Below are 26,336 nucleotides of genomic sequence, written 5' to 3' on the forward strand. Positions count from 1 at the left end.
TACATAATAAAAATAATAACATGGATTAGAAGATTTATTTTAACTGTAAGCTGTTTGTGCCGGTGAAATGAACATTTAACAATGGCGTGTTACATGTATTAGTTTTGCTCTTTTTCAATTATTGGAAACTGTGAAGACAATTTAAGCAAAGGTGACTAATTATGTACAATATTAAGTGACTTTCAGATTTTCAGAATAACAAAGCCGTTGCGTTAATCCTGCTATTTTTCTTCCTCTTTTGTGTATTTCTTTCAGATTTTTATGTACATAAGTGTATCAGCCTACCACAATTATTTTTAGCTTTTCAATCAGAATGTACAAGAAGGCTAAGGAAATCTGCAATGAAAAGGCTTACGCGACATACTCTATCAATGGCGAACCTTATTCTATGTAAATGTCTCCAATATATACAATGTAGTGAATAATGTAAAGGGTTTCTTTCCTTACACACTGATTTCTATTTTTTTACCTTACAAAATGTATAACCTTTTGTAGATCATGAAGGTTCTTTTCATTATATTATTGGCAGTCTAAATGTTCAGAATCATACAATCGTCTTAAAATTGTGTTTTTGAATTGTAAAAAAGGCATAAAATATATAAAGAATATCAGGAATAATATATTTTATATGACCCATTCAAACTTGTACTTGCAATAGACACTGATTCAAAGAAAAGTAGAGCTTATATACACATTAGGTTATATTTCATATTAATGATAAGAATAGCATAATCTGCAATGATAGTTTAACCCTAAAAATTAAAAATTGATAAACCTATTGAAAACACGAAAATCCCCGTCATACATCAATGGAATTTATGGTCCATCCTAAAACAGATTCATGAAATATGTCATCGATATGTCAAATGAGTTTTCTCATAAACAACATTTATCACCTATCCATTGGATACATAGTAACTGAATTATTGTTGTGAGTCCAACTGCTGGCAGCACCACCTATTAGAAGAATGATGATCCTCAAGTCTCCTGTGTTTAGGAAGCAGCAGTGCTCATGTGTGTCCTCTAATCCATTCACTTCTATGGGACTGGTGGAGCATGGTACTCAGTCATCTTGTGATAGGTAATAAAAGTATGGATAAGACTTATCAGAAGGGAAACCAAAGCTCTATTGAAAAGGTCTTTAGAAACAACCAAACAGAATCATTATGGTTCGAGTATCATAGGATTTAATAATACTAAACACTTGTATTAAGAGACTGTAAAGCATAGTTTTGATTTATTATTATTTACAAAGCCTAATGCCTAACACAGTGAGGGATGGACCACTTTGCCTTTGAGAACTTGATAGACTTTAGACCATTAATACCTTGTTTTAAAAAAGAAAAAAAAAAATCTCTATTAGCCCATTAACTGCCATGACCCCAATTGAATGGCTCAAACCCCCCCCCCAAGAAAAACCCCAAAAAAAAAAAAAAAACAGTGCCGAGCAGCCAATAGTGTAACTTCATATATGTAAAGATATGAAATGTGCTCAAATGGAGAAGTTTTCAACTTATAGGGTTATGGACTGGCCACAACTCCGTAAGAAGCAATGGGACTAATTGGTCAGAGGGTCCCTCTCTGTGTGGGTTGCAGCAACAGAATTCCTAATACCCTGAAGGTGTATACGGATAGGGATCAGTGACCAGGACTGAACTTCCCTGGGAGTTCTAGACTATAGGAACTGCGCTTCCACCACAGGTAAGTGAACAAAACAGCTTCATTAAATGCATTTCACACAATGTGTTTTGGGCTTAAAACACCCTTTATCATGTATATAAAGCTGCAAATCATTAGTTTATCTGAGACTCAGTGGATCCTCGCTCTGTCTCTTGGAACAGGAATCTTAGTTTCCAGACAATGACAGTAAGATTTAGTAAGTAGTTATTAAGTTGCTATTCAATAAGTGCATTGACTGTGGCATGGTCCTTCATACTGCACACAGTAAGTAGATCATCATAAAACAGAAACTCCAGACCAAAAAATTACTAGAGAGGTGAATTTTACTCTAAATAGTTTCAAAAAGTGGAATGAAGACTAAGCATCATTGACCATAATTTTATTGTCAATGTCTGGAAACTAAGATTCCTGTTACATGATCCCCAATTGGGGATCTGGTACTTTAACCCACCTACGAATGCCATCTGTCATTGAGGAATAGAAACAGGACATTCACGTGCTCCATCAGAATATCACCCTGATAGGAAACCTAAACTGATTCTGTGCATGCATTGCACAGAATATTTTATACAAATTGCATACAATGTCATTTTCACAACTAAACTGATTCATCAATTTTATTACAATGAGCATATTATAGTTTCCAAAAATTGAACTGACTTCAAAAAGAAAAACATGGCTGCCTAAACACATTTTATGCCAATTATTTTATAATATGCATGCCTGTAATATCAAAGTATAAAGGGTTGTAAATTGTAAAAATGATTTCCAAAGGGACCGCACAGTGGAAACCACATTGCATTTATATTACCCTATGTACAGTAATGACAGTGACATGAAAAACCATGTCTTCCTGTCAATCTACAGAACCTCAACTGAGAAAAGGTCGCCTGCTGAGCCAGATTATTTATGATTTCTGCATTTGTCATTCCATTAAAGATCAATTCCAATCATATATGAATCTTCTACAAATAGGATGTAGCCCTGTAGTAGTAGGTGTAGTGATTTCAGCTTTAGCTTTTTATCTAAATGTCAGAAAGTTTGGGAGTCAAAAACCATTTTATAAGTCAAATATATTCATGGAGAAGTTTTTCTTGTTCCTGAAAGACCTTATACCTGATCATACCATAATTCTGACCAAAGGGAAGAGCAATTTTTCTGAAACTTAGGAAAAAAGAAAATTTCAAATGATTGAATTTATTTTTTACATTACCCCTATGTTCTTTCCATGTGGTACTTAAACATGACAATTGTATTATTTTAGGGTTATTTAGGGGTTAAATAGTAAATACCAGGGATACATAGACAATGCCCTTAGGAATGTCCCAAACTCAAACTGATTAGGTGGCACAACACAGTGATGTTGCCTCAGTGCTCGTCTCTCCAGAGTGCTTGGTTTGCTGCTATACTATTCAGTTTTCCTGTATGTCCTGAATGCTGCTGTGACATCTGTGTTAATATGCAAAAAAATAATTATTGGAGGTCCATCTCTCAGCACCTCCACAGATCAGCTGTTTCATGAGACTATGGACAAGTATTGCAGCCTTTTCTTTGTACATATGGGTCTGCATGTTGTCTACTTACAGTAGCTGCCACAATGCTAGGTACTGAAGTTTCATCTTGTCCAAGTAATATTAACCATGTGCATGTAGACAAAGCTATTCAATAAATACAGTGACTGTGCCATGGTCCTTCACACGGTACACAGGTAGATCTCTCAAGAGTCAGAAAGCCCACTCCTTTGATATCTATGGCTTATGTTAAGGACAGTTTATTATTGTGAAATTGGAAAACCCAATGTTAAATCTTTTTTCTATAATAACATTAGAATTTGCAATATGTAAACATATATATTATACATTCACATCACTAGTTTTGAAGCTAAAACATAGCATTACATAATGTTAGGCTTTCTAGTCTTTAGATTCATCACTTCATTGACATTATATATTACATAATTGGAAATAAATTTAAAGCTTGTAATATGCAAAATGCAACTTTGTTTCCCTTACCTAACTTTGGCAAAGAATATGGAACCTTGAAATAATCTTCATAGAATTCTAAGAGCCTTTTTGTAATATTAAGGGCATAGTCCCCAGATCCTCTTCTTATTGCGTCAGGTCGTGCGTATAATCTCACCTAAAATGAAAGGAAAACACACTAGCAGTTTAGAAGACTTGTCACTTATTGTAATATGAGCTGCAGATGGCAAACTAGTACGTTCAAACACTTACATGAATAGAAGATAACATTGCTGCTTTTTGAACCAAGAAGGATTCATCCCTATACTGTATTGTAATAAAATGTTTTTCCTTAGCTCCAGAAAAGATTTATGTCATTTTAAATTCAAGAAAATATTTCAAAGGAATTACTCACATGTGTTTGCAAAAGATATGATGCTACACTGTATTAGCAAAATGGATGTCAATTTTATATGCAGGTAAGGTGTGCTGGAACACTCAAAAAGGAAAAATTTATTATTGAGGATTTTTTTTCTTCTCCTAATGCATAAAAATAATACTTGTCAGAATATAAAACTGCAGCACAGCTCTTCTGATTTCTCCTCTGTACATGTTATTTATATAGAGCTAAACTGCTGCATGAAATAAACCTTGCTTAAGTTATTTTCTCTATAGACAATTAATATGGCAGATCTATGGCTGCTGTGCACTGCTAAATATCCTTGGACTTTTCTGCATACTTTTAAACACTGTAGTTTTAACTTAAATACTATCATAAAATGCTGAAATAGTGTTGTTATTTAAAATTATCATCAATTATTCATCCAGAACTCATAAATAATGCTGTCAATGTGGAGAATAATTACAGTGAGCACTTCTATTCACGAGCCAATGTGCTAGCTTTATTCTGCAAAAAATACACATTTACATAAAAGTAGTTCTTAAAAGAATACTTGAGATAAAAAAACAAAACAAAGCAAACTTGTAGACTAAGCTGATTTCTCATGGGTTGAACCAGTCTAGTTCTGTATCTTAAATATGCAGTGTGTTAGGTTTCTCCCCTCCACGATCATCTCTTCAGTTATGATTACTATAATTCACACTATGGATATGCTGACTGATTCTGAACGTTAAAACACGTTCAGAATCAACACATATAAAGCAGATCCCATTAATTTCAATGGGAGCCGGCATACAAGCGCTCCCCATTGAAATGAATGGGCTGCTTTTTTTCTCTACGAGCACTCCAATTGAAGTGAATGGGAAGCGCTCACGTGTACGGCTCACTCGGCTCATTCCGAGCCATACACGCAAGCGTTTCCCATTCACTTCAATGGGAGCGCTCATAGAGAAAAAAGCAGCCCATTCATTTCAATGGGGAGCGTTCATATGCTGGCTCCCATTGTAATTAATAGGATCTGCTTTATACGCCGCTGATTCTGACCGTGTTTTATCGTTCAGAATCAGTCAGCGTATCTGTAGTGTGAATGGGCCCTTATTAATAGCTCTTAAAAACAATGGGCTTTTAAACATTTACACCTTAGTTTATAAGCAGAGTCCCAAACTAAATATATGACCTTCTTACCTGCCCTCTTGAAACTGGACATGTTCAGATAAGTGTATTAAGCTGCTTTTTCTCAACAAAAGTTTTAACAAAGTGATATGCAGTTATACTATTTGTGTCTAGGTGTGATTAACCAGATGGAGTGCCAGAATCCTGTATTTTGCTAGTCTACCACTAGTGGTCGCTATTCCTCTTACTTTGAAATATTGTTGCACTTCCACTCCTCAACACTGGAGGCTGCTGTGTTCATCTTAAGACCTATTTGTACCAGTATGAAGCCTTCTTGATTTCTGTTTGGGCCTACAACACTCTGATTGAATATTGTCACTTATGTTCAGTCTCTTGCTCTCAGAACTGTCTTCCCCAGACTGTTTCTACTCCATAGCCCTTGTGTTCTAAACTTCAAGCCGCACCTTGGACAACTACTCTTCAGTACCTATCTGGCCACCATATTCCAGCTGTGTATACTGGTAACAGGGAGAGGGTGAATGTCAGCCAACATTCATTGGTTTCAAGAGAAATTGAAATTAACAAAATTGAAGATCAGTTTAGGGTGGACATATCTGTGGTATGGTATTGCTATACCAAGACATACTTGGTCATTATTTTTATAGTTGCAATTGTGATTTTTTTTTTTTTACATATGTTTATTCCACTGATGGATCACATGTTATCCTAGCACTAAGACCACCAATGATCAGTTGTTTATGAAGGAATCTGAAAACTTGGTGGAGTTTCTAAAATAAACAACTTGCATGCATTTGAGTATTACTAGTAGCCATTAGGCATTATCGTGGCTTTAAGAGGGTGGCACAATGGTTAAGTGATTATTTTGTTGTCTCATTGGTGTCATTACTTAAAATGTGATAAGACTATCTCCTTCGAATTGAATCCAAAATACAGCTAGTGAAATAACCAAAAGACAATTAATTATTATAATTGCTAATTATACTTTACAGAGGAGATAATGTTTAATTCATCCTATGTAGTTCATCGTATACACAACAAATTGACTCTAACTCCACTATCATAAGTTGAGAAAACTAGCTTCTTGTAATTATAAAAAGGAGAATACATCAGACCAAGTAAATAGGTATAAATCTAATGTTACAGTGCTTTCAGTGGATGATGTATATATGTAAAGGTAGAACACTATATATTTCTTCTCCTTTAACTCCAACTACTTACATTCTTTAATAACCTTTGCTCCACTATTTCCTGCACTCATGAAATTCCCTCTCTAGCACCCACTGTTTCCAACCAAACATTTGGGTTAGTTTCAGCATCCAGTATGCTATTTAGGCTCCCCACTGTCAAGTTGGTGGTCCCAAACAGCCTGCTACAGCTAAGGACCACCCACTTGAGAGTAGAGAGCCCAAATGACTATATTTGGTGATGAAACTACCTGGAATGATTGCTCGTGAATGAAGGGAAACCAGAGAGAAAATTCTAACTGTACAGGAATCAGTGGAGCAGTGCCTATCGAAGGATACAAAGAGTTAGAGTTGGTGAGGGTAGTGAAAGTATCTTATGTTTTTATTGGTCTCCTTACTGTTCTCTGTCAGATGTTGTCAGGATAAGGAAGCACAGGCATGTTGAACTTTACATGCATATTCTTTTTTTTTTTCAACTCCCCACTTCATAACACATACATGCCCAACTGAGCTAAGAGTGAATGTATATATGGAATTACTGTCAGCAATATAGATCCTCAGGTTAAAAGGAACCATGCATACCCTTAACATCACAATACATTCAGCTTAAAATGCACAAGCAAGCTCTTATCTAGTGCATCTTTAATATATATTTTGTAAGATATATATATATGAGAATAGCTATATAAAAATCTCCAAACAAAGAGAGGTGTGCCAGCTTAAAGGTGTAGGCAAGTTCCAATATACAAAATAGGCAAAAACGGGAGTCTTCTGTAAAGAATAGTGAAACATGTGGCGTTAATTCCCCATACAAAAATACAAAGTGTCAGCTCAAGCCACGATGAGCGAGTAGTATTCGATTGAGTAGGTATTCAATCGAATAATACGGTATTCAAAATATTTGCACTCGATCGTATACCACGCGGTTAACACAGTAAAATTTGATTTCCCCCCTCCCCCCCATATTCCCTGGCACTTTTTTTTACACCAATAACTGTGCAGGTGGAGGTAGGGCAGGAAGTAGGACAATGAAGGCATAAAAAAAAAAAAAAAAAAAAAAAAAAAAGGAAAACTCATTGACTGGCTAAATCAGTTGACTGTTAGGAGTATTTAGGTTATTTAATTCCTATTTTTCTTACCTGGGGAGTTTTTGGCTGCGCAGTGTCTGGGATGGCATCCTGGCGCTGCGGGGTTGTCCTGTCGTGAGTATTGGTGCACACCTTCTGACTTGCATGCGCGCACTGCTGGTAGGCAGCTTTATCTCCTGGTTGATTAGTCTGTCCTCCCATTTGCACCTGGGAGGAGTGGTCTCTACTCTGTATTTAAACCCATGCCTCCCATGGTTCTGTGCTGAGTGTCGCTTTTACAGAGCTAGGCCTTAGCAGGAGGAGTAGGTGGTGTTCTGGGATAGAGGAAGTTCCGTGGTTGATTTTTGGGAGGTTTGGGTGAACGAGTTGGTTTGTGTGTTTTCCCTTCTGTGTTCACCAATCCTCCCTCTGTGTATAATTGACTGTGTGAGTGAATTGCCTTATCCTTTGATTTCTACTCAGTTTCCCTGTGTTTGTTTCCTAGTGTATGGTTCCTTCCCATATTGGTTTGGGGGAATCCTTTCCCACATTTTTCCTGTGTGCTGCTTGTGTTGTTAGTCAGCGCACACCCTTGTCAGTCCCTGTCAGTAGCAGCTTCACTTGTTCGTTAGGGGTGACCCCCTTTAGTCTCCAGTCCCTAGAGGTCTTATAGGGCATTCCTTCTCCCACTTCCCTCTAGGCCTACGGTATCAGTGAGAGAGGAGCTGTCGGGGTCAGGCTTAGCCTGAGTACAGCCGACCCACACCCGTGAGGCAGGGACCGGGATAGCTAGTGGGAGTAGTGCAGGGCGAGATTCCCTACTGCTATTCCTTAGCCCCGTTGCAGCTACCTGGACTGACATAACATTGACTTCCATTTTATAAGAATAGTGGGTGACAGATTTGGTTCAGATGTGACTGTGAATCAGACAGGGATAGACTTCTGCTCAGGGTTAGCTAGTAATTAGAATTATTTAGGCAGGAATCTTACTCCAACAGCTCTTATAAGAGGTAAACTTAGATCTACTACTGCTTGAAAATTGTATATACACCATCTTGCAAATAATTTTCCCAAAAGCCCTTGTTAGGGCTTCAATTACGTACCACCTTTTCCATCAATACACCTTTCCCATCTCCAGTACTTGTTTTACGCTCAGTATATACTTGTAACATACAGAGGTATTTGGGCGCTATATACTTTGCCCAAGGGCCTGAAGCTAAGTTTGGGAGGGCTCACCCCAAGGGCCTGAAAAGTAATTTTTATATTGCTCAGCTTAAGGGCAACTAACTTAATTTGGAAGGGCTCACCTCAAGTGCCACAAAAGTAGCAGTTTTTTCCCCCATAGAATATAATGGGATTCGATCAAATAGTCGAATATTGAGGGTCTACTCGAATCGAATATTTCACTACTCGCTCATCTCTAAAATAGAATTAAAAGAAATATTAATATTTGTCTTTGAAATAGGGTTCCAATTGAAGTAATTTTAAAAAGTCATTGTTTTATTGTGGTTGCCATTTAACATTGAAAATTTATACATTATATATAAACCTATTATGACATATTTTTATCTAAGCTAATAAATTATGTACAATATCTGTCATGAAGAAAGCTGAAATAATACTGGATCTTGGGGGACAAGATTTACTACTGTGTCATCTTAGTGCTTTTATAAATGTAACTTTGTATTTTTTGATCTACACATAAAATGTTGTATGAAGTACAGCATGAAAGCTTTCTTACATGTTTCACACAGCCATATGGACGGGAGAGAATATGAACTTTTCTCTGAATAACTGTTGTTTGAACTAATCCAAATTAATTTTATATTCAATACTGGACAACGATTATGATAAAACTTTAAGTACATGATAGAACATTGAATACTGTATTGTGGAAAGTGTAGCTACCATCTTAAAATCGCTAGTCCATTTTTAATCAACTCATTTTTCATTTATCCCCTTTATGCTATGCCCTATACCACATAGAGACCCAATGTGCTGCAATGCAATGTTTTAAAGTATTGCAGTTTGTTGCACTGGGGATTAGAGATCCCAGGTTCAAATCCTCTTGTGGAACAGGTAAAAAGTAAAATAAAATATTTAAAAAAAAAAAAAAAAGTAAACAAACATTTTAGGTATCTCCATGTGTATATAAACCAAACTATCAAAAAATGGTTATTTATCTTGTACGGTGAACGCCATAAAAAAATTTATACTGCAATGCGCAAATTAACGTATTTTGTCACCTTGCTTTCTCAAATTTTTTTGCAATAAATAGTCATACATACCAAACATTGGCATCAATAAAAAGTATAATTGCCCTGCAATTAAAGAGCCCTGACATATCTCTGTCAACAACACAGTAAAAAAAGTTATAGGCATTAGAATACGGTGACCCCAGGAAAATCGTTCATTTTCTAAAAGACAGGATTTATGCTTTAAAGCAGTAAAATATAATAAAACCAATATAAATATAGCAAATGCAAAACTTGGGTAGTAAATGCTACTATTCAATAGGACCAAAATAAATTAGCATTAATAAATAACTTTTAATACAACATTTAAAATCGGCAAAAGACCAAAACAAAAAAACACATAGGGGATAGATGATAATGAGAGAAAGATATAGAATTGGTCTATGATGTTAATAGCAGTCTTATCGTGTTAGGTGCTGTGAGACCAAACTTTAATACCCTAGACACAGATGACCACTATGAAAGGGGAAATCAACCCTAATGTAACATGTATCAGGTGTGAAATCCACGTACTACTATTGAAACATCATTCCCAACCAAAGTAGACCATAAAAATGACTTATTCCCCATTAATATGTGGATTAAACAATGGTCAAAGTTAGGGAATGAGAGATCAAAGCAAATCAAGGGACGGGCATGCTACATCCCCCTCAAAGAGTAATAAAATAAAATGCGAGTGTATTAAAGAGAAAAACTCTTACATATATATGTGATCAGAGGGTTGAAAAATGTCTATATAAACAAAAGAGGCAGGGTTGAATCCTACTATCAACTAATGAAATGGCTAGGAATCCCCCTCAGAGAGAATTTCTCAATACCACTATTCCTTCAATATAGGGCTAGAAACAACGATATCCCTGAATGGCTAGCATAAGTATCGGAGACTTCATTGGCTAGCAAAAACAGATAAACAGGGGACCCCCAATATGCTATGACTCACTATTAGAGATGAGCGAGTAGTGCTCGATCGAGTAGGTATTCGATCGAATACTATGGTATTCGAAATACTCGTACTCGATCGAGTACCACTCGCTGTTTGAATGTAAAAGTTCGATTCAGAACCAGCATTGATTGGCCGAATGCTATACAGTTGGCCAATCAACGCTGGTTCTTCTCCTACCTTTAGAAGTCTTCTCCCTGCAGCTTCCCCACGGCGTCTTCCGGCTCTTCATTCACTCTGCCCGCACTACAAGAGGACATGCGCAGTCGGCTCTGCCCAGGCCCGATGCCTGGCAGAGTGAATTCAGAGCCAGAAGATGCCGCGGGGACGCTGCAAGGAGAAGACTTCTTGGAGGATCCAGCCCGACCCTCACTCGTGGACTTGGTAATTATAATTTGATCGAACGTTGCCTACCCCTGAAATGAGCATTTTCCCCCCATAGATTATAATAGGGTTCGATATTCGATTCAAGTAGTCGAATATTGAGGGGCTACTCGAAACGAATATCAAACCTCAAACATTTTACTGTTCGCTCATCTCTACTCACTATGAATGAAAGTACAGCTTGTCATGCAAAGCCTCAAGAGAAAAATTAAAATATTATGAATTTTGGAATCTCTTTAATGCTTACAATGCAGGCTAGACATTAAAGAACGCACAGTTTTTCTAACATTTTCTACATTTTGTTTTCACTTATTGGCTAGTTTGCAAAACAATATTTTTCATCTATTACTCATGTCAGTTTAGACGATGCAGTGAAAAAATTGTAATAATATTAGTTAAATGAGTATTCCCATCGCCTCCTCTCAGCAGTTTGCCTTTCGTCTCACTGTGCACTTTTGCACAAGCTGGCCAGGCTTTGACTGTGTGATGGACAGGATACTATGAAGTACCTTAATAGATATAGACATTGCCTTTACATTGAGAGAATATTTATTATGATTACTATAAACTAATATAAATGCATTTTAACTATGCACAGAAAATGTAAATTAAATTATACACGATTGAAGAAAGAAAAACATTATCAGGGGACATTAAAATAGGGAAAAATACAACAAAATGAATCATTAGCCAAAATTTTATTACTAATTTATTATTATTAAGCATGAGATGACAATTCAAGTCTGCTACATCTGAATTGTGGACGGCAAAATTGGACCACATTACACATGACAAGTCCACTTGTTTCCATTGAACAATAAGGCTGAGCTTAGCATGTATCAAAACTGCATTTTGGGATATTGGCATCAATAGGTGAAATATCTTAAAAAGGTGTTTTATCTGTACAATCTTCGGCCATAATTCATGTCACAAAACTGTGGCAATTTGTGATATATCTGCAGATTTGCTATCAGATAGCTGACGGTGTGGCACACTACCTTTCCGGTCGCCCCTACGTGAGGTTTCCTTCTAAAACACATTCTAGCATCAGCACTTGTGGAGGTAATAAATATTCTTTTCCCATTGACATTGCTTCAATGAAATCAACATTTTTTATGACATCGCTATCACTTTGAAAGATGTAAAGCATTCAATCATATGGAACCGAGCAAAGTAACTTCATCTTACACATTTAAGTAATAAGACTGAAACGTGTTAATTAATTTAGAGGTGACTAATGAAAGGTTTATCTTTCACACCGACTAATCATCTTAGAAAACTTAAAGCGATAAAAGAAATTAAACATTTTATGGAGAACTTGAAAAGATTTAATGAAAACAGGCCGCTAGATAGAAAAGTAAGTGCTAAAGCAGCTGAGGAAAAGCCAAATCATAGAGAGCATCTTAATTTAACTCTCTGTAGGAGCTAATGACAGGAACACATGCTTAAAGTTTCCTCCGCAAGGAGCTGAGGATCAGGAACACCTATGTTACCACAGAAACAAGGAATACACTAGATGATTTTATTCACAAGCAGATAACTTGCAGCAATAAATTGAGTTTTGTGAATGAATTTGAACATAGTCTAGGTGTCATTTTTTTCCTATATATATATATATATATATATATATATATATATATATATATATATATATATATACTGTGCATAATGAAGAAGCATTGACAAGTTTTATATAAAGTCTCCATATCATCTAAGTTTGTTCTTTGGGCTCATGCAGTTGGTCTTATTAGTGTATAAAGTTGGTATAGAGTTATTATATAATCGCCACATATGTCCATAAAGCTATAACTTTATTGCTTCTAGTCCATGTGACACATTGGAGCTTGTATGGTAGCACGCCAAGTCTGCAAAGCTCTGTACTAAGAGGACAAATGGTATACAGGGCATATAGTATGTCACCCATTGTGTCTCAATGTATAGAAGTATAACATGTATGCCATATTTTTTGCCAGATTGACAGGAAGAAATAGATACAAATGTGTCCATCCTACCTTAGCTTGAATTTGGCTATGGACAAATTCAACACAGTATTGTAACATACCAGCAAAACCCTTGACAATCACTGTATGTTCACATGTAGAATAGAATTTTTTTTTTATGTAGATTGTGAGCCCCACATAGAACTCACAATGTACATTTTTCCCTATCAGTATGTCTTTTTTGGAATATGGGATGGAAATCCATGCAAACATGGGGAGAACATACAAACTCCTTGCAGATGATTTTTTGCCCTTGGCGGGATTTGAACACCAGGACTCCAGCGCTGCAAGGCTGCAGTGCTAACCACTGAGCCACCATGTGGCCCCATGAAGACTAGAAATCTTGTGATGGAGTATTAGGAAATTATTAATTTAGTGAAAACGCTGGTCATCTTATACCATGCACCCCAGGCATTCATGTTAAGAAGAATGGTAATGAAAGACACATCTGTAAGCCAATGCTTGCCAATTTATTTAACATATGTCAAAATGTACCTATAGATACTCTGGTGGAAAAAGCAGAGCACTTACATGAATACTAAATTAACTACTCATAGCCAGGGATAGAGGTGAATGCACCATCCTAATTCTCTTAGGGTAAGTTCAAACCGGGTAGCCGCGACTGAAAGCTGGTGCAGTGCTCTGGCATCCAGTTGGGCACTTGGCTCCGGATTAGGCCCAATGAATGGGCCTAGTCAGGAGGAGGGAGTGTCTTCAGGCCGAATCGCGAGGTGAAACAGCCTGAAGAATGAGCATCTTGCTTCTTTTTCCGTGATCCAGAAATAAACGGCTCCCAGAAAAAAGACCTGAGCGGCTCCCATTGATTTCAATGGGAGTTGTCTTTTTGGTCAGGAGTTTGAGGCGGATACGGCCTCAAAATCCTGACCAAAAATCCCCGTGTGAACTTACCCTTAGACCTTTCAGCAGCATTTGATACTGTTGACATTGATATCCTAATACATGGACTGAAGAAGTTTTTTTGGAATTGATGGCACAGTTCTCCAGTGGTTTAGCTCCCTCCTGGTTGATAGACCACAAAGAATATCTCTTGGCTCATCATCATCATTACCAGTCCCTAAATTAGGCAAATTAATACATAGAATTAGCCTAGCCTATGACTACTATACAGATGATGCTCAACTATATATATCCTTCACGTCCAGAATGAGTGACCCATCTCCAGCCACAAATTCATGCCTAGCTGAACTACAAGAATGGTTGAATGCCAGTTTGCTAAAGTTAAACCCCCAATAAAACTGAGGTTTTCATGCTTGGAGATGAATGCTTAATGGCACAATGACAATGTATATATCCACCACCTCTATCCTTAGGAAACACAACCTTTCAAAGCTCAGACTGTGTGAAACTTAGGCATAGTTATTGAAAGGAAGCGGTCTTTCAGGAACCAGGTATCCTACATTATCAAATTTCCGTGCTTTCACCTGAGGAACTTTGCAAAACTCAACACCTTATTCCAACAGAAGTCCTCTCTCTACGCTGGTCCATGCCTTCTTAACCTCATATCTAGACTGCTGTAATGACGATCAGAGACATCTCTTCCCTGCACAATTTTCAATAGAGACTTAAAACAAACTCTTCAGTCTGGGATTTGAGAGCAAACAACACCCTGACTATATGTAGAATACTACAAAATACCATTTAGTCTAATGTGAAAAAACTGCATTACAAATGTCTCTCTTAATTTTCTTATGATGTAAGTATTGCCTTAAATGCACAAAACAATGGGGGCAAGTACAGCTACATAAAAAGGGGGTTTAGGAACAGAACCATATTTTTTTTCTTTTTAACTTTCAAGAGAATCACTTTTAGGAAATATTCTAGCATATACTGTATTTATAGAAAGTGAAGTCTCAGTTTTGCCTGTCTCATGACTTTCTACAATGAATTATCAGTGATTGAATTAAGTAACTGATGTCAACACTATGCCTGAAGGAAACGGAAGATTCTAGCAGGGATGATGACACCACAGGGGAAATACATAGAAATGGAGTAATACGTATAAGGTGGCTAGTTGGAGATAGAGGATTTTGTTTAACAAAGCTGGGGAAGGATAGAAACGCAGAAATGACCCTTGATGTCTAAAATTTTACTTGTAACTAGAGATGAGAGAACACTAAAATGTCTGAGGTTCGAAATCCGATTCGAACAGCCGAACACTGTTCGACCGACTGTTCGAACGGAGTTCGAACCCCATTTTAGTCTATGGGGAAAATGCTCGTTTCAGGGGTATGCAAAATTCGATAAAATCATACTTACCAAGTCCACGAGTGACAGTCGGGCTGGATTCTGCTTGAAGTCTTCTCCCGGCTTGACGCCTGAGCAGAGCCAACTGCGCATCCGCGTGCATGCGCGTGCATGCCCGCGCATGTGCAGTCGGCTCTGCCTAGGCAGAATTCCACCTGGAAGAAGACGCGGGGACGCAGCGCGGAGAAGACTTCGGAAAGGTAAGAGAAGAACCAGCGTTGATTGGCAGAATGTATAGCATTCTGCCAATCAACGCTGGTTCTGCATCGAACCTTAAACTTCGAACAGCTAGTAGTGTTCGATCGAGTACAAGTATTTCGAATACCGTAGTATTCGATCGAACACCTACTCGATCGAACACTACTCGCTCATCTCTACTTGTAACCAATTACAACAGATTGAAGGGTATAACAAAGGAAACAATGTAAGAGCTATAGTAATTATTAGAGATGAGCGAACACTAAAATGTTCGAGGTTCGAAATTCGATTCGAACAGCCGCTCACTGTTCGAGTGTTCGAATGGGTTTCGAACCCCATTATAGTCTATGGGGAACATAAACTCGTTAAGGGGGAAACCCAAATTCGTGTCTGGAGGGTCACCAAGTCCACTATGACACCCCAGGAAATGATACCAACACCCTGGAATGACACTGGGACAGCAGGGGAAGCATGTCTGGGGGCATAAAAGTCACTTTATTTCATGGAAATCCCTGTCAGTTTGCGATTTTCGCAAGCTAACTTTTCCCCATAGAAATGCATTGGCCAGTGCTGATTGGCCAGAGTACGGAACTCGACCAATCAGCGCTGGCTCTGCTGGAGGAGGCGGAGTCTAAGATCGCTCCACACCAGTCTCCATTCAGGTCCGACCTTAGACTCCGCCTCCTCCGGCAGAGCCAGCGCTGATTGGCCGAAGGCTGGCCAATGCATTCCTATGCGAATGCAGAGACTTAGCAGTGCTGAGTCAGTTTTGCTCAACTACACATCTGATGCACACTCGGCACTGCTACATCAGATGTAGCAATCTGATGTAGCAGAGCCGAGGGTGCACTAGAACCCCTGTGCAAACTCAGTTCACGCTAATAGAATGCATTGGCCAGCGCTGATTGGCCAATGCATTCTATTAGCCCGATGAAGTAGAGCTGAATGTGTGTGTTAAGCACACACATTCAGCACTGCTTCATCACGCCAATACAATGCATTAGCCAGTGCTGATTGGCCAGAGTACGGAATTCGGCCAATCAGCGCTGGCTCTGCTGGAGGAGGCGGAGTCTAAGGTCGGACCTGAATGGAGACTGGTGTGGAGCGATCTTAGACTCCGCCTCCTCCAGCAGAGCCAGCGCTGATTGGCCGAATTCCGTACTCTGGCCAATCAGCGCTGGCCAATGCATTCTATTAGCCCGATGAAGTAGAGCTGAATGTGTGTGCTAAGCACACACATTCAGCACTGCTTCATCACGCCAATACAATGCATTAGCCAGTGCTGATTGGCCAGAGTACGGAATTCGGCCAATCAGCGCTGGCTCTGCTGGAGGAGGCGGAGTCTAAGGTCGGACCTGAATGGAGACTGGTGTGGAGCGATCTTAGACTCCGCCTCCTCCAGCAGAGCCAGCACTGATTGGCCGAATTCCGTACTCTGGCCAATCAGCGCTGGCCAATGCATTCTATTAGCCCGATGAAGTAGAGCTGAATGTGTGTGCTAAGCACACACATTCAGCACTGCTTCATCACGCCAATACAATGCATTAGCCAGTGCTGATTGGCCAGTGTACGGAATTCGGCCAATCAGCGCTGGCTCTGCTGGAGGAGGCGGAGTCTAAGGTCGGACCTGAATGGAGACTGGTGTGGAGCGATCTTAGACTCCGCCTCCTCCAGCAGAGCCAGCGCTGATTGGCCGAATTCCGTACTCTGGCCAATCAGCGCTGGCCAATGCATTCTATTAGCCCGATGAAGTAGAGCTGAATGTGTGTGCTTAGCACACACATTCAGCTCTACTTCATCGGGCTAATAGAATGCATTGGCCAATCAGCGCTGGCCAATGCATTCTATTAGCTTGATGAAGCAGAGTGTGCACAAGGGTTCAAGCGCACCCTCGGCTCTGATGCAGCAGAGCCGAGGGTGCACAAGGGTTCAAGTGCACCCTCGGCTCTCCTACATCAGAGCCGAGGGTGCGCTTGAACCCTTGTGCAGCCTCAGCTCTGCTACATCAGAGCCGAGGGTGCGCTTGAACCCTTGTGCACACTCTGCTTCATCAAGCTAATAGAATGCATTGGCCAGCACTGATTGGCCAGAGTACGGAATTCGGCCAATCAGCGCTGGCCAATGCATCCCTATGGGAAAAAGTTTATCTCACAAAAATCACAATTACACACCCGATAGAGCCCCAAAAAGTTATTTTTAATAACATTCCCCCCTAAATAAAGGTTATCCCTAGCTATCCCTGCCTGTACAGCTATCCCTGTCTCATAGTCACAAAGTTCACATTCTCATATGACCCGGATTTGAAATCCACTATTCGTCTAAAATGGAGGTCACCTGATTTCGGCAGCCAATGACTTTTTCCAATTTTTTTCAATGCCCCCAGTGTCGTAGTTCCTGTCCCACCTCCCCTGCGCTGTTATTGGTGCAAAAAAGGCGCCAGGGAAGGTGGGAGGGGAATCGAATTTTGGCGCCCTTTACCACGCGGTGTTCGATTCGATTCAAACATGGCGAACACCCTGATATCCGATCGAACATGTGTTCGATAGAACACTGTTCGCTCATCTCTAGTAATTATGTCTCTAGTATGTGTCTTATGGGGAAAATGTTTGCACTTCTGCAGCTAAAATAAACATGCTGCGTTTTTCAAAAATCCATGTATTTTTGATTATGTAGCTTTTCTGCAGATTTATTATCCCTATAATGTTTTCATGAGACAAATCAAAATCTCATTCGATTTGCTGGTACTCTTTTTTTCCACTACATTTTCGCAGTAGCCAAAAATGTTATGTTTTTACAATGTGAGACCTTAACCTCAGGCTAAATAGGTAAGAGAAGTTGAGAATGAGTGTTCTACATATGTTTTATGCCAATTCAAGGTGTGGTTTGTACCAAGCATGTTTGACCTGAAACTAGTCAGGGACCTAAGCCGAATGAACCCGAAACTAAACTAATCCTGAGGGGTTTTCACTTCTCTAATATATACTAGAACATACTTTGAATATTACAGCCATATATTATACTATCATGGTGTTATTTAAACACCAAAATTCTAGTGACAGGTTTCTTTTAAAGGGTTTATATGGGATTGCAAGCAAGTGCCTGTGTTCTGTCAAAAACATCATTACACTTGATTTCATGATGCAAGATGTATTACAGTTCAGGGGTTTTCCAGGCTTCACAATACAAGACCTATTCTTAGGATAGGTCATCAAATAATCAGTTAATCCAACATCCAGGCTCCCGCCTGATCAGCTGTTTGAAGAGGCTGCAGTGATCAGGTTTATACTGCCGCTGTGCTTGGTATTGCAGCTCTGCTCATTCATTTGAATGGAACTGAGCGGAGATCTGACTATGTGACCAATGCATGTGACATCACGTGGCCGGAGAAAAGACCTTAGTGGCACTCAAAAGGTATCACTTGAACCGTCCCTATTCTAGGGATAGATCATCAATCTAAAACTTTGATAACATATATTTTTTTGGTTTGTAATTTTTTATTCCATATGTAGCTGCAGTAGAGAGTCAGTCACCCCCATGAACCATAAGCCTACATAAACATCACACTGAAAAAAGCAGATATAAAAATAGATAAAGCTGTCAGCTTAACACCTGTTTTCTATCAGTATATCATTTATTTTTCATTAGTTTTCTTTCATTGAAGTCAGTGGGAGCTGTGGTGCAGTGACAGCACTCAGCCGCTATACAGGGGAATTAACTTTTCTGGTTCTAGCCCTTTGTAATGTATAGGATGGGTGGTGGAAGTGGCTGAGTACAGCTGATTGGCTCAATGGCAAGCTGTCAACCCCCCACTGAACAAACACATTTAAGTCATGGGAGACTATGTGGAAGACGGAAAGTGGTAACAGTAAACATTACAAATATGTCCCCCCCATACTAATAAATGTGAACAAAAACCACAAAGCATAACACAATCTGCCCTTTAAAAAAGAAAAAATCTTACAATATCAACATTCAAAACAAGAATTTCTATACATTTACATAACGGCAGATGTTATTTTTAGAGATGAGCGAACAGTGTTCTATCGAACTCATGTTCGATCGGATATTAGGCTGTTCGGCATGTTCGAATCGAATCGAACACCGCGTGGTAAAGTGCGCCATTACTCGATTCCCCTCCCACCTTCCCTGGCGCCTTTTTTGCTCCAATAACAGCGCAGGGTAGGTGGGACAGGAACTACGACACCGGTGACGTTGAAAAAAGTAGGCAAAACCCATTGGCTGCCGAAAACATGTGACCTCTAATTTAAAAGAACAGCGCCGCCCAGCTTCGCGTCATTCTGAGCTTGCAATTCACCGAGGACGGAGGTTTCCGTCCAGCTAGCTAGGGCTTAGATTCTGGGTAGGCAGGGACAGGCTAGGATAGGAAGGAGAAGACAACCAACAGCTCTTGTAAGAGCTAAATTCCAGGGAGAAGCTTGTCAGTGTAACGTGGCACTGACGGGCTCAATCGCCGCAACCCAGCTTTCCCAGGATCCTGAATGGAATACACTGTCAGTGTATTCCCGTATACCCGATATATACCCCGATACCCGTTCCAACGGTGTGCCCCCCCACCTTCACCCCAGAAATACCCTGCAAGTCCCCTAGCAATAGAATTGGGGCTATATACACCCACAATTTTTACTACTGGTATACAGTGCCATTGTCTGACTGGGAATTCAAAGAATATATTGGGAATACAAATACCCTCATTTCTTGCTACTGCCATATAGTGCCAGTTTCTGACTGGTAATTCAAAGAATATATTGGGGTTACGTGCACCCACAATTTTTACTACTGGTATACAGTGCCATTGTCTGACTGGGAATTCAAAGAATATATTGGGAATACAAATACCCTCATTTCTTGCTACTGCCATATAGTGCCAGTGTCTGACTGGGAATTCAAAGAATATATTGGGGTTACGTGCACCCACAATTTTTACTACTGGTATACAGTGCCATTGTCTGACTGGGAATTCAAAGAATATATTGGGGTTACGTGCACCCACAATTTTTACTACTGGTATACAGTGCCAATTTCTAACTAGGAATTCAAAATGCGCAAGGCTCCCGGAAAGGGACGTGGACGAGGCCGTGGGCGAGGTCGGGGGAATGGTTCTGGGGAGCAAGGTAGCAGTGAAGCCACAGGGCGTCCTGTGCCTACTCCTGTGGGGCAGCAAGCATTGCGCCACTCCACAGTGCCAGGGTTGCTTGCCACATTAACTAAACTGCAGGGTACAAACCTTAGTAGGCCCGAGAACCAGGAACAGGTCTTGCAATGGCTGTCAGAGAACGCTTACAGCACATTGTCCAGCAGCCAGTCAGACTCTGCCTCCTCTCCTCCTATTACCCAACAGTCTTGTCTTCCTTCCTCCCAAAATTCCGAAGCTTTACAGAACAATAACCCAAACTGTCCCTGCTCCCCAGAGCTGTTCTCCGCTCCTTTCATTGTCCCTCAACCTGCCTCTCCACGTCACGATTCCACGAACCTAACAGAGGAGCATCTGTGTCCAGATGCTCAAACACTAGAGTCTCCTCCATCTCCGTTCGATTTGGTGGTGGATGACCAGCAACCCACCCTCATCGACGATGATGTGACGCAGTTGCCGTCAGGGCATCCAGTTGACCGGCGCATTGTGCGGGAGGAGGAGATGAGACAGGAGTTGGAAGAGGAAGTGGTGGATGATGAGGACACTGACCCGACCTGGACAGGGGGGATGTCAAGCGGGGAAAGTAGTGTGGATGTTGAGGCAGGTGCAGCACCAAAAAGGGTAGCTAGAGGCAGAGGCAGAGGTCAGCAGCTTAGGCGAAGCCAGGCCACACCCGGAATCTCCCAAGATGTTCCAGTTCGTACCCAGCCCCGAAAAACTCCCACCTCGAGGGCACGTTTCTCGAAGGTGTGGAGTTTTTTCAAGGAATGCGCCGAGGACAGATATAGTGTTGTCTGCACAATTTGCCTCTCGAAATTGATTAGGGGCTCTGAGAAGAGCAACCTGTCCACCACTTCAATGCGCCGTCATTTGGAATCCAAGCACTGGAATCAGTGGCAGGCAGCAACGGCAGGACAAAGGCCGCCTGCCGTTCACGCCACTGCCACTGCCTCTGCCTCTGCCTCTGCCACTGCCACTGCTGACTGTGCTGGCGATGCACTCCAGAGGACGAGCCAGGACACCACTTCATCTGCCTCCGCCACTTTGTTGACTTCTACCTCATCCTCCCCTGGTCCTGTCTTATCTCCTTCTCCTGCACCATCAAAGGCACCATCAGGCGTTTCTTTACAACAACCCACCATCTCTCAGACATTGGAGCGGCGGCAGAAATACACTGCTAACCACCCACACGCGCAAGCCTTGAACGCCAACATCGCTAAACTGCTGGCCCAGGAGATGTTGGCGTTCCGGCTTGTTGAAACTCCCGCCTTCCTGGACCTGATGGCAACTGCGGCACCTCGCTATGCCGTCCCTAGCCGTCACTACTTCTCCCGGTGTGCCGTCCCCGCCTTGCACCAGCACGTGTCACTCAACATCAGGCGGGCCCTTAGTTCCGCGCTTTGCACAAAGGTCCACTTGACCACCGACGCGTGGACAAGTGCATGCGGACAGGGACGCTACATTTCACTGACGGCACACTGGGTGAATGTAGTTGAGGCTGGGACTGCTTCCCAAACTGGCCCGGTGTACCTCGTCTCCCCGCCTAACATTCCTGGCAGGGACACGAGAAGAACACCCCCCTCCTCCTCCTCCTCTACCGCCTCCTCCTCCGCCACCGCCTCCTCCTCCGCCACCGCCTCCTCCTCCGCTGTTAGATTGACCCCAGCTACGAGTTGGAAACGTTGCAGCACTGGCGTTGGTAGACGTCAGCAGGCTGTGCTGAAGCTGATCAGCTTGGGGGACAGACAGCACACTGCCTCCGAGGTGAGGGATGCCCTCCTCGATGAGACGGCAATATGGTTTGAGCCGCTGCACCTGGGCCCAGGCATGGTCGTTTGTGATAACGGCCGGAACCTGGTAGCAGCTCTGGAGCTTGCCGGACTCCAACATGTTCCATGCCTGGCCCACGTCTTCAACCTAGTGGTGCAACGTTTCCTAAAGAGCTACCCCAATGTTCCAGAGCTACTGGTGAAAGTGCGGCGCATGTGCGCCCACTTTCGCAAGTCGACAGTAGCCGCTGCTAGCTTAAAATCTCTCCAGCAACGCCTGCATGTGCCACAACACCGGCTTTTGTGCGACGTCCCCACACGCTGGAACTCAACGTTTCAGATGTTGAATAGAGTGGTTGAGCAGCAGAGACCTTTGATGGAATACCAGCTACAAAACCCTAGGGTGCCACAAAGTCAGCTGCCTCAGTTTCACATCCATGAGTGGCCATGGATGAGAGACCTTTGTGACATCCTACGGGTCTTTGAGGAGTCCACAAGGAGGGTGAGCTCTGAGGATGCGATGGTGAGCCTTACAATCCCGCTCTTGTGTGTTCTGAGAGAATCCCTGATTGACATCAGGGATAACTCAGATCACACAGAGGAGTTAGGGATAGCATCCGATCCGTCACAGCTGGAGAGTAGGTCCACACATCTGTCCGCTTCACTGCGTTTAATGGAGGAGGAGGAGGAGGAGGAGGAGGAAGAAGAGTTGTCCGATGATGTGATGGTGATACAGGAGGCTTCCGGGCAACTTCGAATCGTCCCATTGTTGCAGCGCGGATGGGTAGACATGGAGGATGAGGAGGAAATGGAGATTGAACTTTCCGGTGGGGCCAGAGGAGTCATGCCAACTAACACTGTGGCAGACATGGCTGAGTTCATGTTGGGGTGCTTTACAACCGACAAGCGTATTGTCAAAATCATGGAGGACAACCAGTACTGGATCTTTGCTATCCTTGACCCCCGGTATAAAAACAACATCTCGTCTTTTATTCCGGTAGAGGGGAGGGCCAATCGCATCAATGCTTGCCACAGGCAATTGGTGCAGAATATGATGGAGATGTTTCCAGCATGTGACGTTGGCGGCAGGGAGGGCAGTTCCTCCAGTAAGCAACCAAGTTCTCACCGGTCCACACAAACGAGGGGCACACTGTCTAAGGTCTGGGACACCTTGATGGCACCCCCTCGCCAAAGTGCCGCCACGGAGGGTCCTAGTGTCACCAGGCGTGAGAAGTATAGGCGCATGTTGCGGGAATACCTTTCCGACCACAGCCCTGTCCTCTCTGACCCCTCTGCGCCCTACACGTATTGGGTGTCGAAGTTGGACCTGTGGCTTGAACTTGCCCTATATGCCTTGGAGGTGCTGTCCTGTCCTGCCGCCAGCGTCCTATCTGAGAGGGTGTTCAGTGCAGCCGGTGGCATCATCACTGACAAGCGCACCCGTCTGTCAGCTGAGAGTGCCGACCGGCTCACTTTGATAAAAATGAACCACCACTGGATAGAGCCTTCATTTTTGTGCCCACCTGTGTAAAGCACCCCAACATGAAACTCCATGTCTGTACTCAACCTCTCCAATTCCTCCGCATCCTCATACTCATCCACCATAAGCGTTGCACAATTCTGCTAATACTAGGCTCCCTCCAACATGATTTCCCCCAACTCTGCTGGTTAGAGGCTCCCTCCACCCTGATTTCCACCAACTCTGCTGGTTAGAGGCTCCCTCCACCCTGCTTTCCCACAACTCTGCTGGTTAGAGGCTCCTTCCACCATGAATTTGCCCAAACTGGGCTGTTTAGAGGCTCCCTCCACCATGAATTGGTCCAAACTGGGTTTTTTAGAGGCTCCCTCCACCATGAATTGGTCCAAACTGGGCTGGTTAGAGGCTCCCTCCACCATGAATTGGTCCAAACTGGGCTGGTTAGAGGCTCCCTCCACCATGAATTGGTCCAAACTGGGGTGGTTAGAGGCTCCCTCCACCATTAATTGGTCCAAACTGGGCAGGTTAGAGGCTCCCTCCACCATTAATTGGTCCAAACTGGGCTGGTTAGAGGCTCCCTCCACCATTAATTGGTCCAAACTGGGCTGGTTAGAGGCTCCCTCCACCATGAATTTGCCCAAACTGGGCTGTTTAGAGGCTCCCTCCACCATGAATTTGCCCAAACTGGGCTGGTTAGAGGCTCCCTCCACCATGAATTGGTCCAAACTGGGGTTTTTAGAGGCTCCCTCCACCATGAATTGGTCCAAACTTGGCTGTTTAGAGGCTCCCTCCACCATGAATTGGTCCAAACTGGGGTGGTTAGAGGCTCCCTCCACCATTAATTGGTCCAAACTGGGCTGGTTAGAGGCTCCCTCCACAATTAATTGGTCCAAACTGGGCTAATTAGAGGCTCCCTCCACCATGAATTGGTCCAAACTGGGTTTTTTAGAGGCTCCCTCCACCATGAATTTGCCCAAACTGGGCTGTTTAGAGGCTCCCTCCACCATGAATTGGTCCAAACTGGGCTGGTTAGAGGCTCCCTCCACCATGAATTTCCCAAAACTTGGCTGTTTAGAGGCTCCCTCCACCATTAATTGGTCCAAACTGGGCTGGTTAGAGGCTCCCTCCACCATGAATTTGCCCAAACTGGGGTGGTTAGAGGCTCCCTCCACCATTAATTGGTCCAAACTGGGCTGGTTAGAGGCTCCCTCCACAATTAATTGGTCCAAACTGGGCTAATTAGAGGCTCCCTCCACCATGAATTGGTCCAAACTGGGTTTTTTAGAGGCTCCCTCCACCATGAATTTGCCCAAACTGGGCTGTTTAGAGGCTCCCTCCACCATGAATTGGTCCAAACTGGGCTGGTTAGAGGCTCCCTCCACCATGAATTGGTCCAAACTGGGCTGGTTAGAGGCTCCCTCCACCATGAATTTCCCAAAACTTGGCTGTTTAGAGGCTCCCTCCACCATTAATTGGTCCAAACTGGGCTGGTTAGAGGCTCCCTCCACCATGAATTTGCCCAAACTGGGCTGTTTAGAGGCTCCCTCCACCATGAATTTGCCCAAACTGGGCTGGTTAGAGGCTCCCTCCACCATGAATTTCCCAAAACTTGGCTGTTTAGAGGCTCCCTCCACCATTAATTGGTCCAAACTGGGCTGGTTAGAGGCTCCCTCCACCATGAATTTGCCCAAACTGGGCTGTTTAGAGGCTCCCTCCACCATGAATTTGCCCAAACTGGGCTGGTTAGAGGCTCCCTCCACCATGAATTGGTCCAAACTGGGCTGGTTAGAGGCTCCCTCCACCATGAATTTGCCCAAACTGGGCTGTTTAGAGGCTCCCTCCACCATGAATTTGCCCAAACTGGGCTGGTTAGAGGCTCCCTCCACCATGAATTGGTCCAAACGGGTTTTTAGAGGCTCCCTTCACCATGAATTGGTCCAAACTTGGCTGTTTAGAGGCTCCCTCCACCATGAATTGGTCCAAACTGGGGTGGTTAGAGGCTCCCTCCACCATGAATTTGCCCAAACTGGGCTGTTTAGAGGCTCCCTCCACCATGAATTTGCCCAAACTGGGCTGGTTAGAGGCTCCCTCCACCATGAATTGGTCCAAACTGGGCTGGTTAGAGGCTCCCTCCACCATGAATTTGCCCAAACTGGGCTGTTTAGAGGCTCCCTCCACCATGAATTTGCCCAAACTGGGCTGGTTAGAGGCTCCCTCCACCATGAATTGGTCCAAACGGGTTTTTAGAGGCTCCCTTCACCATGAATTGGTCCAAACTTGGCTGTTTAGAGGCTCCCTCCACCATGAATTGGTCCAAACTGGGGTGGTTAGAGGCTCCCTCCACCATGAATTTGCCCAAACTGGGCTGTTTAGAGGCTCCCTCCACCATGAATTGGTCCAAACTGGGTTTTTTAGAGGCTCCCTCCACCATGAATTGGTCCAAACTGGGCTGGTTAGAGGCTCCCTCCAC

General features: G+C 42.5%; 1 protein-coding gene across 1 annotated transcript in view; it reads right to left on the bottom strand.

The window, feature by feature from the left end:
* TRHDE (thyrotropin releasing hormone degrading enzyme) overlaps positions 1-26,336 on the bottom strand; it is a 498,184-nt gene that overhangs the window by 330,037 nt on the left and 141,811 nt on the right. Inside the window, exon 3 of the mRNA XM_075274325.1 lies at positions 3,693-3,819. Coding sequence (XP_075130426.1) covers positions 3,693-3,819 — 127 coding nt within the window. The remainder of the gene's footprint in view (positions 1-3,692; positions 3,820-26,336) is intronic.

The sequence above is a fragment of the Leptodactylus fuscus genome, chromosome 5 (genome assembly GCF_031893055.1).
Source record: "Leptodactylus fuscus isolate aLepFus1 chromosome 5, aLepFus1.hap2, whole genome shotgun sequence".
NCBI lineage: Eukaryota > Metazoa > Chordata > Amphibia > Anura > Leptodactylidae > Leptodactylus > Leptodactylus fuscus.